Source organism: Anas acuta, chromosome 3 (genome assembly GCF_963932015.1).
Source record: "Anas acuta chromosome 3, bAnaAcu1.1, whole genome shotgun sequence".
Taxonomy (NCBI): domain Eukaryota; kingdom Metazoa; phylum Chordata; class Aves; order Anseriformes; family Anatidae; genus Anas; species Anas acuta.
In genome coordinates, this window is record NC_088981.1 from 41,210,023 (window position 1) to 41,226,827 (window position 16,805).

Genomic DNA, 16,805 nt, shown 5'->3' on the forward strand with positions numbered 1-16,805 from the left:
GGTCAAAATTACTTCAGCACCTGAGATTTTCCTGTAGAAAGGCAGACCTTGATACTTCCTTCAGAAACATGTAATACAATCAACTCCTTTTCTCTCAGTGTTGCATCAGAATAATTGATCAAGAAAGAGTTGAAATACACAGTGTTCCACATTTCTAATTATGCCCTGAAGATAAATCTGCTAGCAAACTATATTTAAGATTTGATCCATGTGCATGACATAATTGACTGCTTTATGAAAACATTTTGTATTATAATTGGAATAGATTTCATCTACTAAGTAGTCTGATGAAACTGAGTTTAAAGAAAAGTCAAAGAACAGAATGCAACTTGAATCATGTTGACAATGAACTAAGATTACTGAAATAAAAACATGTTTGAACAGAATGTAATAACTTAACCTGCTATGCATGAATCTAGCTTTACGGACAACTAGTGGTTACGTCTTCACTTTTGGTAAAAATAATACTTTAAGGAAATCCTTTTCTATTCTCACTTTGAGACCTGGGAAGTTACAAGTCTGTGTTCTGCTCTGCATGATTAAGAATTCATGATTTTGTACGTGCAATTTTATCTGTCATTCTCAAGGTAACCAGCAAACTGCATACCAGTCTTCGAATAGAAACTTCCTTTTTCGATTCCTTGGCTTTGAAACTTTTCAGTAATTGTGTATTCTACTTAACAACTGAACTCCCAGACCCCACGGGAAAGAAGAACATATAAAACAAAGGCCTTAGCAAAACACTGTTCTGCGGAGAACGTGGTAGTTTTATTCTAACATGATCTAACTTTATTTATGAAAACTATTTATCAAATGATATGCAAAAATAAGATTTCAAATACTGGAATATGAGGGCTATTCCTTTAATTCTAGAAGGAATGCATTCATGAGACAAAGTAGACCATACACTTGGTTTTACTTATTCATTTAGTGAAACTGGATTTTTTTTTTATTTTTTATATATATATATATTTTTTAAAATCAAGGTTAAATGTCCCTCCCACCACAACTAACAACCTGGAACTTTCTGGAACCTTTCTATCCCTGAAAAACAGTTAAGAACATCTCTTTCTGCCCTTTAATTCTTAAATATGAATACCTGGGCAATCAGTAGTAACTTGAGGTAATATTTTTTTTTTCAGTTTAATTTAATTTGTTTTTGCTGCTCTAAAATCTGAGTGCAGTAAAATGCAGTTATATCACTTAAAAGCAAAAACAGTCGTCCTTAACCCCATCAACTTTTCCCAATACAAGGTGCAGCAGAATTTTTAAAAAAAATGAGGGGAGGGAGAGAGGCAGAAAGGGGTGCACAACCCCCTCCATCACAAACAAAAAAAATCCCAAACCAAGAATATTTTTTTTCAGTGCAAACACTGCAATCTTCAAAACGTTAAGAGTACAAATATTTACATTCCAGTGTATCCTTACCTACCAGGAATGTTGTTTCACATTAGAAAGTATGTCAAATACCTTTAATCCAATCAAAATGCTAAACGTTTACCCTCTCAAATTGATACGGTGGCTGAAACCGAAGTGTTTATACAATCAGTACAACTTTCTGGAGAAACTAATGCACACAGTTGAAAGTTCTCTCAAAAACCAAGGACAAAGACTGCAAACGCAGCTGCTGGTCCTTAACCAATTCCAGTATAACAGGCTAAAAAGAAACGAGGCATTTAATAGAGTGAACTTCTACACTGGCATCTTAATCCCTACCCCCTTCCCAAATTCTACAGGACCTAGAGGCTAGCTGCAGATAATCCCCATTTATGTGAAACGCTTTTTCACTGAATATAACGTTATTTTACATTGTTCAGTTTTTCAATGTGCAAATGTTGAATTTCTAATAAAAAATTCTAAAAGGAAGGAAAATGTATGTGACACTGCAAAAGGAGGTGGATACATTATTTTAATCGTTCAAAATATGCTCAGCAACTTCATCTAGAAAACTATTTTGCAGCATTGTGCTTGTAGAATTACTAGTTGGGATTCCAAGAAATATGTGAAAAAGGCACCTATTATCGTTTCTTAATTAGCTGCCCATTTTAATAATTTTGGTACTACTTGTCACAGTACATCAGAAAACAGCAGCACAAAGCATTAGACGGACAAGAATTTTATATTTGTTCTCCTTTAAAAAGCAAACATTTTAAAAAGGCACTTAAGACAGAAACTCTCTTTCCAGTTCATATATAGATGGCCGGCAAGGTTTGCTCTTCATTCTACATAAAGGTACAGTACAGTCTCTGTTTTGACCTTCCACATCAATATCAAGTAATGAAGGCATATGGCAGTTAGTTCTTTCCTCAGTATCTGGCAAGAAGTTAACATCTGGATCTGTATTGCCTTCTGAACATTCAGGGTCTCTAGAGTTCGGTTTAACACGTGGAATAATCTGCCATGAATCAATTTTACTTCTTACAGAAGAAGGTCGAGGCCTTGGTATAATATTGATAGCTCTTTGTTTTTCTATTGAAATACCACTGTGATTGCTTCTTTGTTGAAGAGACGGGGAATGTAGAGTTCCAGTAACTGACAGAATGGGCAACTTGGAGACGTCATTGGTTGAAGTAAATCCATTAGCTAGCGGAACGGAAAGGCCAAACACACAAACAAAAGAAAGAATGTAAACCATGTGTCTCCTTGATTTCTTTGACATTTGTAAAACTGGGTTACCATAAGCATTATTGTGTTTTTTTCCCACCCATCAAAAAAAGATTAAGAGTCTCATATACATTTGTGGTGAATCTCTTGAAAAGATCAGCGTTACTCAATTAACACTTCCATCTATACTTTCTGCTACAGGTCATACCAATTTATATTTATTTCACTGTTACAAAAGAAAGAGAAAGTATTAAACATCCACTAATTGGATGAATATTAATAGTGGAATACAGCTCCCCAGATTTGTCAACTTATTACGAATAATTACATACGCATAGAGTACCATAAAGAATATTACACTTAAGCCACTATAGAATATGACTATTGAAATTCAGAACTTCTGTTATTTTCAAAAAGTCATTAATCATGAACATATCCAGTGACATAGTAAGCAAATTTAAAGACTTTTTTCCCCCGTTTCTATTTGCATTAACATCTTAAGGATTTGTGAAGTATGTAATAGAATTCCTGAATCAAACAAGCAACTCAGAACTCACCAGATTTGCTTTTCTTGAAGTTAAAAATGTGCAGTATTAAAACGAGGAGAATTCCCTCACTTACACAGACTGTGAAACAAGTATGTTTCTCAGTCTCATGAAGTCCCCAAACCACATAATGCATGCAGCTCACAACATAACTTCAGTTTATTTCACCATTGTGAAATAACATCATCATTGTACATTTCACAAAGAACAGGTTACCACTGACATAAAAAGACTAGTGAAACCTATTTTTGCAATACTTGAGAAAAACAAAGCATCTTTTCTGGTGAAACCTTCACAATACCAACAATGTAATAGGATCCTATTCCAAGGCAGGTAGCTTAACGCGGGGTTCAGACACTGAGGACTTACCCACATACAGTTATGATTGGTGAGCTAACACTTGACAGTGTAATAAAGATCTAGTGACTCATTACTGAACGGTTAGTTTCCGTACGTTTTCTGTTTCTATACTTAACAATTCCCCACATTTGAAATTCTCAATTACCCACCTGTGGTCTGAAAATTGTTCCCATCTGATAAGGTTCGTCTGTGACCCAACACACGTAACTTTGTTGAGGAATCATTTGGCGCATTTTCAGATTCTTGTTGCAGACACAGATTGAAAGGCCGATTTTTTAATCGTGTAGAAACTGTGTTAGGAGCCAGCTGTATTCTCTGTTCTCTCTTACTTTCGTAAGTTTCAGATGAAAAGTCATCATTAGAACTCTGTGGATTGCAATCACCAAGCACATTGCTTATAAATGCATCTTCACTGTCAGACTGAAGTAGGCATTTTGTGGAAATGGAGGGCATAGAGAGAAGATTCACAGTATTTACAGCTGGATTTAAGGATGGAATACTTGTTTCCTCTTTCTTGGACTGCAGTCTTGTAGGGCTGGCACTCCTGCGAAATTTTGAAGCACGCTGAAATAGTCCATCGCGTTTCTTCTTCTCATCTTTAGGCAAGAGCTCATCTGGACCCTGCGATTTGTTCAACTCTCTAATATCCAAGCCCAGGGCAACAGATGCAAGGAGGACTGCACACCCATAAAGCACCGAATCAGTCTTCTTTTTCTGCGTCGTTCTGCTCAGACTGTTTGTAGGTGTCATTTGAGGAGTACTATTTGTAGAACTAGCAGAGGTTCCTTCTTCAAAGCTCTCGTGCTCTGCTGTGTTCTCTACTTGATCATCCTTCCAAAGAGGTAGATTAATATAGGCCTGATTTGGCAACTTAATTGGCTTTGGTCTTTTACTGTCCAAACCTTCAGGAAGATGTCTCTTATCTGTACATACACCTAAAAACGTTACAATATACTTTAAGAATACAGTTCAGCTGCTATACATGCCTGCATATGTACACTAGGATTTTCTATTACTTGTAAGTATTAATCTTGAGATACACCGTATACACCCTTTAGATGTGGTCAGAAGTTCAGAGACTCACGTTGTAACGTTCAGAAACACACCCTTAGCCTAACCTTTTCAAGTTCTCTGGATAGTCTTTAAAATAGCAGAAGAACCATTTCACTATAATGTCATACTTTTAGCAACTCAAAAGCAAACCCTAGTAGAAGAAACTTGCAACCAATCTTCCTGAGTACATAAGCTAATTGTGAAGAAATTGTGTTTTCTAGAATCGAAAGACAGTTTTATTTTTAGAAAGGCAAAATATATCTTCCAAAAATTACAACACAGTCGAAAAGCAGATACTGCGTTTGCACAGCTTTGGTAGTGCTTTTCAAGTATTCCTGCGTATATATTACAGTAAAGTGATTTAATATACACAAACTGACAGATGAGATCTGCAACCGTTTCTTTACAATATTTTCAATTGAGCTGTGTTACAAGATCCACTGAATTTTTCCAATTAATTCATTAGGTCATGGTGATCTGAAGAGCAAATTTGACATTTCACATCTAAAGACAAATAAAAAGAAAGGTGCAATTGACTTGCATGTGTTATTTCACTGCAAACTACTGAACAGTAGAGAATAAACACGGAAACATTTGAAATGCAAATATGTCAACTTGTATAACCTTCTCTGTGTGTAGGGGTTTAACAGTAAGCTAATAAAACTTTAAAATTGCTATTTGCGATGCTGTGTTTTATACCCCTACCAGTATACAGGAAGATGAAAATGCCTTTTTCCTAGGGAGAAAAGCAGTGTCCAAGCAGCTTGCCATGTCCACTTCCATCTGGTGCAAATCTACCAGCTGCTGAGGACACCAAGTTATACTAGTTTATTGGGTTTTTCCCCCCACAATAGTGGAAACTTAATTTTCTCAATTAAGAGAACCTGTAGTATAGATTATATGTGCAAATATGAAAATGATTATGAATATTGTATAGGTATAGCACACTATAGGAACGGACATAAAAAGCAACATTTTGCTTATATTAAATGCTATTATGTCCCTGATTTTCCCTTGTGATTTCTCCTGTAAATCCCAAAATGTTGCCTAAATGACTGAGATTTAAAATCCACATAATTTTTCATGAAAATTTAGAGAATAACCAGCATTAGAAAAAAAAAGTTAACAAATATCTGGAAATATATTAGGGCTTACAGTTTTTAATTTACTGCATTTGTTCCCTGCCTATGCAGAGGCCCCCAACAACAACAAAAAAATCATTAATGATTATTTAAATGTCAAGACAGTTACTGCTTTAGGTATTTCTTTACAAAAAAAGCTACAAAGCAGTGCACATACCTAACACACAAATCAGCCTCCTGACTCAAAATCTTGGTAAAAAAATCTGCGTGATATGTCAGATCTCACAAACCTGTATCTATTTGTTGGCTGCTAATGATGGAAAGGTAAATATTATACCATTTAGTGTTGTTATAGATGGGTTTCTTTTTTGTTGTTTATTTATTTGCACAGGAATAGTATCTGTAGCATGACAAGTCTTAATAATCTGCGTAATTCTTGAGGAACTTGAACAATGGCTCTATACCACTGAAGACAGACTTCACGCCATCATATGGCAACTTCCACTTTTTCAGAAATAGCTCTTACCTTGGTCCACAAATAGTGAAGCTAAAGGAACACCCTTCTGATTTTTCATTACAAGGGTTGACCAAGGGTTGCTGCCATCTGAAAGGGGTCTTATTCTGAAATAACAATAGATATTTTGATACTACAGAAGATGTCATGCTAATATATACACTTTGACAGAAAAGTGCTACAATATCTCTCTTTAAACTACAAACATGTAGTACACAACTTGAAAACAGTAAAGCTTCCTAAAGTTAAAAAAAAAAAAAAAAAAAAAGGAAAAACGTAATAAATAGCATAGTCATATGACTCAGGATCAGGAATTTATTCTAACATGAAAATTTCAGCACGTAATAGCCTAAAAAGAAAAATAATGAAAAATAGGCCTTGGCTACCTAACGAAGAACAAAAGCTGGTGAAAACTGGGACATGTTCACTGTCTCAAACTGACACAAATATCAGAAATTTATTATACATAATGATTTTCAAAGAAACAAAAATATCATAAAGCCAGTTTCAATAGATGGTCTGGAACTAACCAGGTTAGCAACCAGGTAAATGAGCATATGACTCCACAAAAAAGATGCGTTAAAGTAATTATACATGCTAGAAGCAAAGGGATCTCTCTCATTAGAAAACAGCTAACCTCCTGTTTTCAACAATGAGAGAAAATTAAGTAAACACGTTCAACTGATTTTTAGAACTCTTTCACCCTATATTTGTCAGTGTGAATGCTTGTGTGCACTGTGCCTCACGTACACAAAGTCACTCTTACTTAATTGTACTGGAGGAGCCCACTGGGTGCTATGCTTGCAGTTCCTCAAGCCAGTCTGAGGAAGGGCGAGAAAGACAGAGAAGCCATAAATGCCTTGTATGCATCAGTAGTTCAGCATCCCAGTATGTTCTAAGTCTCAAAAACTGCAGATAAAGGGTTATACATAAGAGCCACAAAAACATTAAGACAAGTAAACCTTTTATCCTCAAATCTACTTGGGAGAGCTACTCATCGCTCATGTAGTTCCTAAATTAAAAAATAGGTAGGACTGAGTTTTAGCTACAACTATAGAGTGCAGAACTTGCTCACTACCTACATTAGTGATTCAGTTTCCAAGGACACTTAGTATTATCAAACAAAATGTAGTAGACATACTTGTCCTTACAATCTGCACGATCCTTTGTTTGAACTGAACTTGGTCCCCATGTACAACCTTTCTTTTTAAAATTTCTCTTCACATCTTCAAACTCTTCTTGGTGATAAGTTGTGCTCCTTCCCCAGGTTCTGTTACTTTCATCTGAAGTTACTAGAGATTGGATTAAAAAATACAATAAAACTAGACTCTACAAAAAAAAAAACAACAAAAACAAGTAGTTTTATGAAAAATATTTTGACAGAACTCCTTACTGCAATATCATTCTGACACAGTAATATAGAAGTAAACAAAATCTGAGACTTTCTTCTTTTAAAAAAGCCACCACGCAAGCTGCAATGAAGCAACAAGATGAGCAAGCAAGAAAAGTAATTTATGAGCTCAGAAGACACCCAAATTAAAGACAAAGCCACAAGATGATCATATTTTCCATGCTTCCTTTAACTGAGAGCCTTATATTTAGGTAATTCAGACAAGTGAATTAGACTGAGCACTTAAATTCCAATGAAGAAAATATACGCTGTGAAACAACTGTTATCAAGTGAAACAGGATATTCCAATGTGAGAAAGATTAATGTTTTCTTTCTCATTAAATCCAAACAGATCATATTTTTAAAGTGTCACTTCTTCATTAAATGCTTAGTCTTTCACTTGAGGTCAGCTGTGAAATTTAACAGAACCAGCACCTTTGAAACATAATGAAATCTTGCCTTTTTTCATAACCCCACTGGGAAGTTCATATTCACTTGTGATATCTACATCTTGCTGGTACACATATACACTGTTTCTTCGGCCATTAGTTGTGTGTGTATCTGTTTTGGGAATCACTGAGGAAAAATTAAGAGAATGTAGTAGAAATCTTAGTCAAGCTGATTTCAGACAGGGATCTGTTTCCCTTCTTATATTTTTAGCTTTGGTCATAAAGTCTGGGCCTAAAAAGGCACTAAGCATCTTTTGATAGAGGGTTTTTACTGTAAGGTTTACAGGGTCCTCTTTCTAGAACCAGTCCCAAGAAAGTACGTTTTTGTATGCAGCCAACTGGAGAAGTAAACTCCTATCAATGTAGCATACTTACAGCTATGATGGAGACATAAGAGAAAAACAACTTAGCTTGTTATAACAGCATAATTAACGAGGTAGTCATTTACACGCCAGGTCTTCTGCCACTCCTGCACCACTGCAGAGTATTCTCCTCCCTCACTGTACACCTTTTCACCAGCACAACTTCTTGTGTAGTACAACAGACTACTTGCCTTCTTTCAACTCCCATACTTCAACTGTAATTCTGGGGCCTATGCAATGTATATCTTCCAGGTTCTCATTCCCCATTCAAACAGCTTTCAGAAGTAGCTGAATTAGGTTTTATGACAAGATTTACAATCAACTAGATTTTTATTTTAAAATAAAAAGCATTTAGATTTGAAAGTTAGAATCACTGGTGACAAAGCAAAGCAATCAAGCAACCAATTGTTAGAAATGCCTGTTCAAATCACCTGTATTTGAGTAAGTCTTCTTGAAACAAAGACACTTTGAAGTGAAATCAAGATAAAACATTATTGTGGGAAAGAAAATTTATTTTGCACAGGTGCAGATGGGTGTGGAAGCTAAATTGTTTCACCTAGATACTCCTGATAGATCTGATAAGCTTTTAGGTAAAGCCTAGGGATTCACATTCAAAAGTAGAAGAGTGCTTCTTTTAAAGGAGAGCCTTTATGTTGTCCCATATGTTTTAGACCTACAAACACCAATGCCTGCTCAAAGAAAAAGATCTTCAGTGGCACATAGCACACATGTTAGGATTTACACTGGCACTGCTATGCACAGGCTATGAATTAAAAACAAACAAGAAACCCTTCAGTTTTGTGCCAATACCTGAAACTAGCTTCATTTCCAACTTCCATACAGAGCAAGGAGAACCAAAGATGAAACAAGACATTCTTGTTTATATATAATTATGATATTTCATAACAGAAAACCTTTTTTCTTGCTTCAGAAAGATAAGAAAACAAAAACAAAAACCCACAAAAAAGCACGGAAAACCACCACAGCCATAACACTTTGAAGAGGTGGGAGGAACCATTATAAACACAGTTACTTGTCAGCTAACTTCTTGAAGAAAAAAAAAAAAATCACTTTCCTTCAATCTCAAATTTTCTTTAAGAAAAGCAAGATGGGGTTTGTCCACCTTTCTATTACTCACAATATATGGGTAGTAATAGTCTTTGGCCAGAAAACTCTGAGTTACAGCTCAACAAATATTGGAGTGAGTTGCTATTGTTCAAAAAGACACTATTTTACCTTTAGACAATAATTAATGAGAAAGACTGCATAAAACATAGATATTGCAAACAAGAAGATAGATGTGGTTTCTACCCAAGTTTTAAACGTTTCAGGTTGGTTTCAAATAAAAAGGAAATTTTGATTTTTCCTCCTCCTTGATCGTCTCTGTTACAGCCCAGATTCTCAAATAATTTCCTTCAGAGGAAACTACTCTGGCAATGCCAGACAGCCACTGTCCATAAGCAATCAACTCAATTGTGTTCCACTGGCTTTACAGAGAAACTTGGAAGGTTTTTCCTTCCATTCCATTTCAAATATGGATAATCAAACAATCTACTTCACACAACAGATTAAAAAGTATAAAAGCAACCCATCTCTATGTTCACAGAATTATTTGGGAATTTGGCATTCCCAAATATAAGTGTTGGCTTTACTATAACAATATGGCAAGTTTACTTCCAAATTCATAACTCCACTACATTAGCTTAAACGGATTCCCTTCTGGCATCAGTATACAGGGAATAATGTAAGATTCCTTCTTTATTTTATTTTGTTTTGTATTTGCTTACAGCTTGCTTCTTTTCTCCTGAGCAAGGTAAGTTACTGGTTGATTCTTTGGCCTTTCTACCTTACAAGACTGCCACGTTCTCTGAACTTTTTTTTGACAGTCCACAACTGATTTAACTTTGCAACTCTAATAAAACTAATAAAAATTTGTTTTCTATCTTACATGGGTTCTGAACATGATGTTTTCCCTTTTGCTATTACCAATTTTGATTCCTTACTGTTTTATTCACATCAGTTTACAAATGAGTTACTGAAGTTAAGATAACGAGTCAAAGTAGTCATGATAATTTTGAATTATTGAAAGTTAGTAAGCATTTTAGCAAGATTATCCCTTTCACCAACAACTTGCAAAAGTTAGAACAAGTTAAGTGACCTGCAAATCAGAAACCTGTCTGAAATCTGATCTTACCACCAGTGTTTCAATGAGTATATAAAACAAACATTCTTTATTGACAGAGTGAACAAACGGAAATATTGGAGACTTACATTGTATAGCTCGAAGACGAGGAATTATTGTGGGGCTACTTGATGGACTGGAACTGTTACTGTTTAAACTCCTCCTCTTATCCAGATTAGGGGATGCCTGCACTGTTATTTTGTGCTGGAAATCTATTAGAGAGAATTTTAAAAAAAGTGTTAATGTTCTAAGTAAAGACTCTTCAGGAGATTATACCATTGTACTACTTCAACCAATTAAAGAATATAGTGAATTAGACTTGACTGCACAAGAGATGTTCACACTAAAAATGCTGACAAACTCTGACCCTTAATGTAACGATTTAGATCTTGAGTCAAAGTCAATCAGGTAGGATTTCACACCTTCACAGACTCTGTGATAGCTTTGCAGTAATAAAAAAAGTAGCTACATCTAACTAGACCCAAACTGATACATATCCAGATGACAAGCCATCATTCAATCTTTTTGGTTGTCACAGAGGGAAAGAAAAGCTAAACAGACATACCTCAGTATTTCATCTCAAATCAATCCATATTCAATGAACATTTCAAAGTTTAGATTCAGGTAATTCTGAGATGATCATTAGGCAAAGATGACTGACTGTGCTAATACTGATGTTAAATACACTATATGCTTGAATTATATAGACAGAGGATGGGCACTCTTCACAGCAATGAAACATTTTTTTTCTTTTTAACATGTAATTCATTTACAACAAAAAGGTAGCATTAACAAAGATGTCACATCCATCAACAACACATCAGACAAACAAAACACCAAAATACAGAATTTGAAATATTTCTACCAAAATAAATATCGGAAAGCAGGAAAAACATTATGAAATTAAGTTTGACAATATGTTCTCTAATTCCCATCAACAATACAATTAGATTGTGTGCTATTGTTATAACAGACCTGTCTTAAGTACAAGGTCATCTGAATGATTCTTGACAAAAAAGACCTAAGTGGTGTTCTGAAAAAACTGTTCAGATTCTCACTTTTTTCAAATTAAATAATGAGCAAAGCTGGGGGGGTAGGGGGGGAGGGGGAAGAGCAAACATTTAGTTTGAGCTTGTGATCCAGCCTAAAGCAACATCTGAAACAAGTTTTGAAGAAGCTGACATGGTTTTCTAGGAGGCTGTAGTGTGATTTTTTTGTTATTGTTTTTATTATCATTTTTAAAATAGGTAAAATAAGCATATTCACTAGAGCTGAAAGTGCTCTAAATATTCATGCATGTCTCTCTTCACCTTCCAGGTGTATGATTCGGCCCCTACTGTGACAACATGGAATTAGTTACTCACTTCATTAGCAATAAACTGGCAGACCTAGAAACGACTGAAAGGAACGCAGCTCACTGACACCAGGATACTAATACCACTCGTGAAGACTTGCCAATCACAGGCATAAGCTTGAGTTTCTCTATTGCCATCCTGTGGCAGCATTAGTAAGGTGAAAAGAACAGTCCCTGACACTAGAACAGTCTGACCTTCTACCACCTTTGCAGAAGTGGTATTTCAACAGATTTGGACCTCCTTACACTTCTTGTCTCAATGAACTGCTCTTTTTCCACTAGGTATTTGCAAGTTCAAGGCAAACAGTAATATGTGATCATTTTACAAAGTTCTGTGATGTGATAAAAAGGTATTTTGCTATCAGCACAATGACAGGAAAATCTGAACATCAGATTAGCCTCAAATCTTTTGACTTTCTCTCCTGATTTGCTTTCCCTCTGGATTCAAAGGATTTCTAACTGAATCAGGTGAAAGATACTTCTAATTGAAATAAGGACTACTCCACAAAATACAGCATGTGAAAGTGGTATTTTTAAGAATAAAATTCTTACATACCCTTTGCACTACTAGGATAGAAGAGCACAGATATTAATTAAAATAGCCTCCAATACTGAAAATTTTAACCATGGAATTGAAGCCTGCATATTTAACTTAATATATACTGTGAACTAGGAAAAAAAAACACTGCAAACCTGAAGGCAAACTAATTCTGTGCCCATCTTTAAGTTTTAACCGGCTTCTTTTGAATTTGCCCTTCCTCTTCTTTACATTGGGTTTCTCTTGATTTAACTGGAATATCATGATATTCAATTCACGCTCCAGTACATCAATCTCACGTTCTGCTAACTGTTGCTCACGGCGCTTAAGTAGTTCTTCTTGAGATTTTTGCTGAAGAGCTGCTCTCGTCAACTCCTCTTCTCGTGATCGAAGCTCCTGAAAATAAGATATACACAAGTGAAACTAAGTAACAACGTGAAGGCTGTATTAAATGACATGTCAAGTGTAGGAAGGTTGTACTTTCTTATTTGTTTTCATGATGCACTATATATATTTCACGTGCACATATGACCTGACAGTCCTCCATTCTGCATAAGCCAAGATTCTGCATCGGGACACAAACAAGCATTATACAGATTTCCTTTCAAGTATTTAACTTGAGTCACTTTACTTAAGCTAGGTAAGCACTTGCAATGGGAACAACATAACCAACCAAGGATTATCAGCTTACAGCCTAGCAGAAAGAGTACTCTAACTGCATCACGTCAGAGACTCTCTCATTGCACGTGGGTTGCTTCTATACACTAAACAAAAAAGAATGACCTGACAAAGACACAAGTGAATGCATTTATCTTCATTTTCCTAACCTTTCCTGTTTTTCAGCCATGTATTAGGTAAAACTTTTCTATCTGGAAAAGCAATCAGTATTATAATGAATGAAAATTAGTGTAATAGGATAAACCAAGTCATAGACAGAAGACAGCTGTTTCTTAATTAAAATCTAGCAGGTATCTGTATAACATCAAACGACTAACCACTGAATTACACCACATGGGCTCTCCAACTATTAAACCCATAAAATAGTTGTTCTTTTGCCCTCCCTCTTCCCCCAAGAGTGAGGAAGCTTATTAATTTTTAGTATAAATATATTCTCAAGGGTAAACAACTTTAAGATGGTAGGGTTACAGCTACCTTAATTTTCAACTAACAAAATTTGTTATAAATATATGTGAAATTTAAGAGACTATGACTAAAGGAGAAGCTACAATGTGCTTGATACCATATGTTTCTCACTAGAGATATTTTTTCATTTTAATGTATGATTGTGTAAATTCTGCCTGGATTGAAATCAAAATTCAATTGAAAATAAAAAAAATAGAAATTAGATTATGCTAAAAGTTCTAGATTTATAATAATCTTTTTCCTCCTACTTAAAATTCCTTCATTTGTCATTGTACAGTCTTCTATTTTAAGAGCAGACTGCCTACTTCTGGTCATCAGTATCTACCAACATCATATGCTAGCAGAGACCCTTATCTCATGCCAAGCTTTTAGTCAAATACTGAAAGCATAAGACAAATATTCTGCTCTTTCATCTCCCACTTTGCTTTGAATAAGGTAGTTTCTGAACAATATCACTTCGGTACTTTCAAGGGGAAAAAAAAAACAACATACCAAAACTCTGTTCTTGCCTAAAAGACTACAGATGTCAAAAAGAGGTTAGCACCGAATCAAACTCTGGTTCAGCGAGAAGTATCTGTTCCTCTGAAAGACATTTTTTTCCTTTACAAGTAATATATACACGTTGCTTATCACTGTTTTCAAATTTAATTTAAATGATTGACACATTTCATACAGCTTGCTAATTTTAAGTGAGCTTGTTTCAACAGAATTTTTTTTTATATACTTTTTTCTCCTCCTCTTAAATCCAATCTGCTTTACATACACAACTCGGCAAAAGGTAATTATGTCTCTTGGGAATTCAAGGGAGCCTGTCTTCATGCCAGCAAGTTTTTTTTTTTTTTTTTTTTTTTTTAAAAAAAAGGAATTTGATCACCATTTAGAAATTACTGCAAATTCTCACTTTCCTCCTTCTCCCATCCAGTCAAAACTGGACAAATTAAAACAAGGGTTGGAAGCAGAAGGCACAGGACTTCAAATTTAGAATAAAGGTACCTCAGATTTTAAATAGAAAAGATGTTTATTGCTATGAAGCATTAGGAGATATTGTTGATAATTCATATCTTGTCTTCAAAGCCAGGTTACATAAAGCTCCAGATCACAAGGAAAAGATACTGAAAAGGTAGACAATCTGGAAAATTGAAGTGTTTCTTCATTGAGGGTTTTAGTATTTACTCTTTTCCAAATAAACTAATTAAAGATAGACTTACTGCAATTAGTTATGCAATGTTTCTACACCACTCTACAATTAAAACACCCATTATAAGGAAGCTAGGAAAGAGTTCTATATTTAAGTTGCTCAAGAATGCTCATCAAAAGAAGATTGTGATCTTCTCCTGGAGTGGGTGTCACCATCACTCATTTAGAGCAAGCCCTTGAGGAAATTCCTCCAGCTACAGAAGTTCCTCTTGCACAGGGCATAAGACTCCACACAGGGTTGTTGTTGTTTTGTTTCTTCTTTTTATTATTATAAATACTTCAGAGACGTGAGTTTCTCCCTAGTACCTGTCAGTAAAACTGATAATGTGCCAAATTAAATAAACACAAACTTTTGAAAGCCTTGTCTCAGTCAAAGTTACATGCTTTCATTCTTCAACAAGTTTACCTAATTAGGGCAGATGCCTTTGGAGATGCATTTACTTTGGCAGATGAGAAGTAAATTTCATTTTATATTTTTCCCTCTCTAATTAAATGTAATTCACTTTTACACCAAAAAATATGACTCTTCTCAGAAAGCTTTGCACTAACTTATCTAACCCTCAGTTTAATTTGGTCAGTGAGGTTTCCTTCAGTAGAAAATCTCATAATCTACTAATGCCTACAGAAAATAAACAAACAAACAAAAACATCAATGGGAATGCCTGTTCTTACAACAATTACTCCCACAGAAAGAAGGAGAACATGGTTGTTTGAGCAGTTGCTGGAGGGGAAGAAAAGAGCTAGGCCGTACAACAGATTTTGGCAGTGGCTGGTGACCCCACAGCAAGTAAGAAAGAACCTTTAGTCTCTGTAGAGGTACTATAACTCATCTGGAAAGGAAGAAAACTGACAGCTAGAGAGGCACATAGTCCAGCTGCAGCAATCCATATGCCTGTTGCAGACAGAGGGGACCACGCAGATAAACATGTCCAGGTCTGTGAAGTGAAATGCAAGAGGGAAAACCAGAGGGCAGAAGAAAATGCAGATCGGAAAGAAAGAAGATTATTGTTGAGGACACTATGAACTTAGTGGTGGTCAACATATTCTGATAACCACACATAGTTATATTACTGTAAGGGATCCATAAGATCAGGCCTACCATCAGGTGCTAGCCCACAAAAGCCATTTATAATGTTTAGTGAAAAGACACAAGGGAACAGACAGCTGACAGTGACTTGCAAGATGCAAGTTTTGGTTTTGATTGTATCAAAGTTTAAGTGACTAAGTCTTTCATAAAAATTCTTCCGCAAGTCCCTGAATCTCAGTTCTCTTCTTCCTCGCCTATTACTACTTCATGACAAATGATACATGCCAGACTATAATTATACTGCAAGAACACTGCAAACAAAGGACCCCTTTCTGCTAGAAGCGTTTCTAACAGTGGCTGGAAAGGACAACTGGCCTATTCCAACTGGTATCTTTATCAAGACGTCTAAAGGAAAATATAAACCTCATGGTGATTAAGAAACATGCTGAGGTAACTAAAGGAGAGGACAAACAGAACTAATTGTGAGGGCTCATTTAGCATGAACATACCATAATATGAAAACATGTAAAGAAGATCAGTAACAGGAATCTAGATAATAAACAGGAGAAACTTGATTCACTGATTCATGAGTATAAAACAGACCTAATCTTATATCTGGCAAGAAGATTTCAAGAACTACAATACTGAAAGATCAATAATTTAAAGTTTGTTCAGGAAGAGGAAGAGAAAAGTACTTTTCCCTTTTTGGAAAGGAAGCCACATGATACAGTCATGTAACAGGATGAAAAGCTTTTCATTCCAATAACTGAAGAGAATGCTCAGTAGCAGCTGCTAAAAGCAAAACATGAAGACTAACAGATTCAGAAGCTACACCCCAGAGTTTTTGAAGAGAGACAGCCAAAGGATTCTGGATCGGTGACCTTAATGTTTAATAAGATTCAGGAGAGGGAAAAATAAAAGAGGATAGATAATAGGTAAATAGGATGGTAAGCAACTATACATCTGCCAGGTTGACATCTCACATAAAAGAGTGCACTGGCTGAT

General features: G+C 35.5%; 1 protein-coding gene across 5 annotated transcripts in view; it reads right to left on the minus strand.

Moving 5' to 3' along the window:
• Positions 1-1,888: 1,888 nt before the first annotated feature.
• Positions 1,889-16,805, minus strand: part of MAP3K21 (mitogen-activated protein kinase kinase kinase 21) — a 42,632-nt gene continuing 27,715 nt past the window's right edge. For 3 of the 5 annotated variants that reach the window (XM_068676777.1, XM_068676774.1, XM_068676773.1), the window contains 7 exons: positions 12,589-12,829; positions 10,631-10,753; positions 7,984-8,124; positions 7,300-7,450; positions 6,171-6,265; positions 3,659-4,444; positions 1,889-2,583 (listed from right to left, as the gene is read on the minus strand). In XM_068676777.1, the coding sequence (XP_068532878.1) occupies positions 2,162-2,583; positions 3,659-4,444; positions 6,171-6,265; positions 7,300-7,450; positions 7,984-8,124; positions 10,631-10,753; positions 12,589-12,829 (1,959 nt within the window). In that variant the 3' untranslated portion in view covers positions 1,889-2,161. The remainder of the gene's footprint in view (positions 2,584-3,658; positions 4,445-6,170; positions 6,266-7,299; positions 7,451-7,983; positions 8,125-10,630; positions 10,754-12,588; positions 12,830-16,805) is intronic. The other 2 variants (XM_068676775.1, XM_068676776.1) reach the window with 2 other exon arrangements.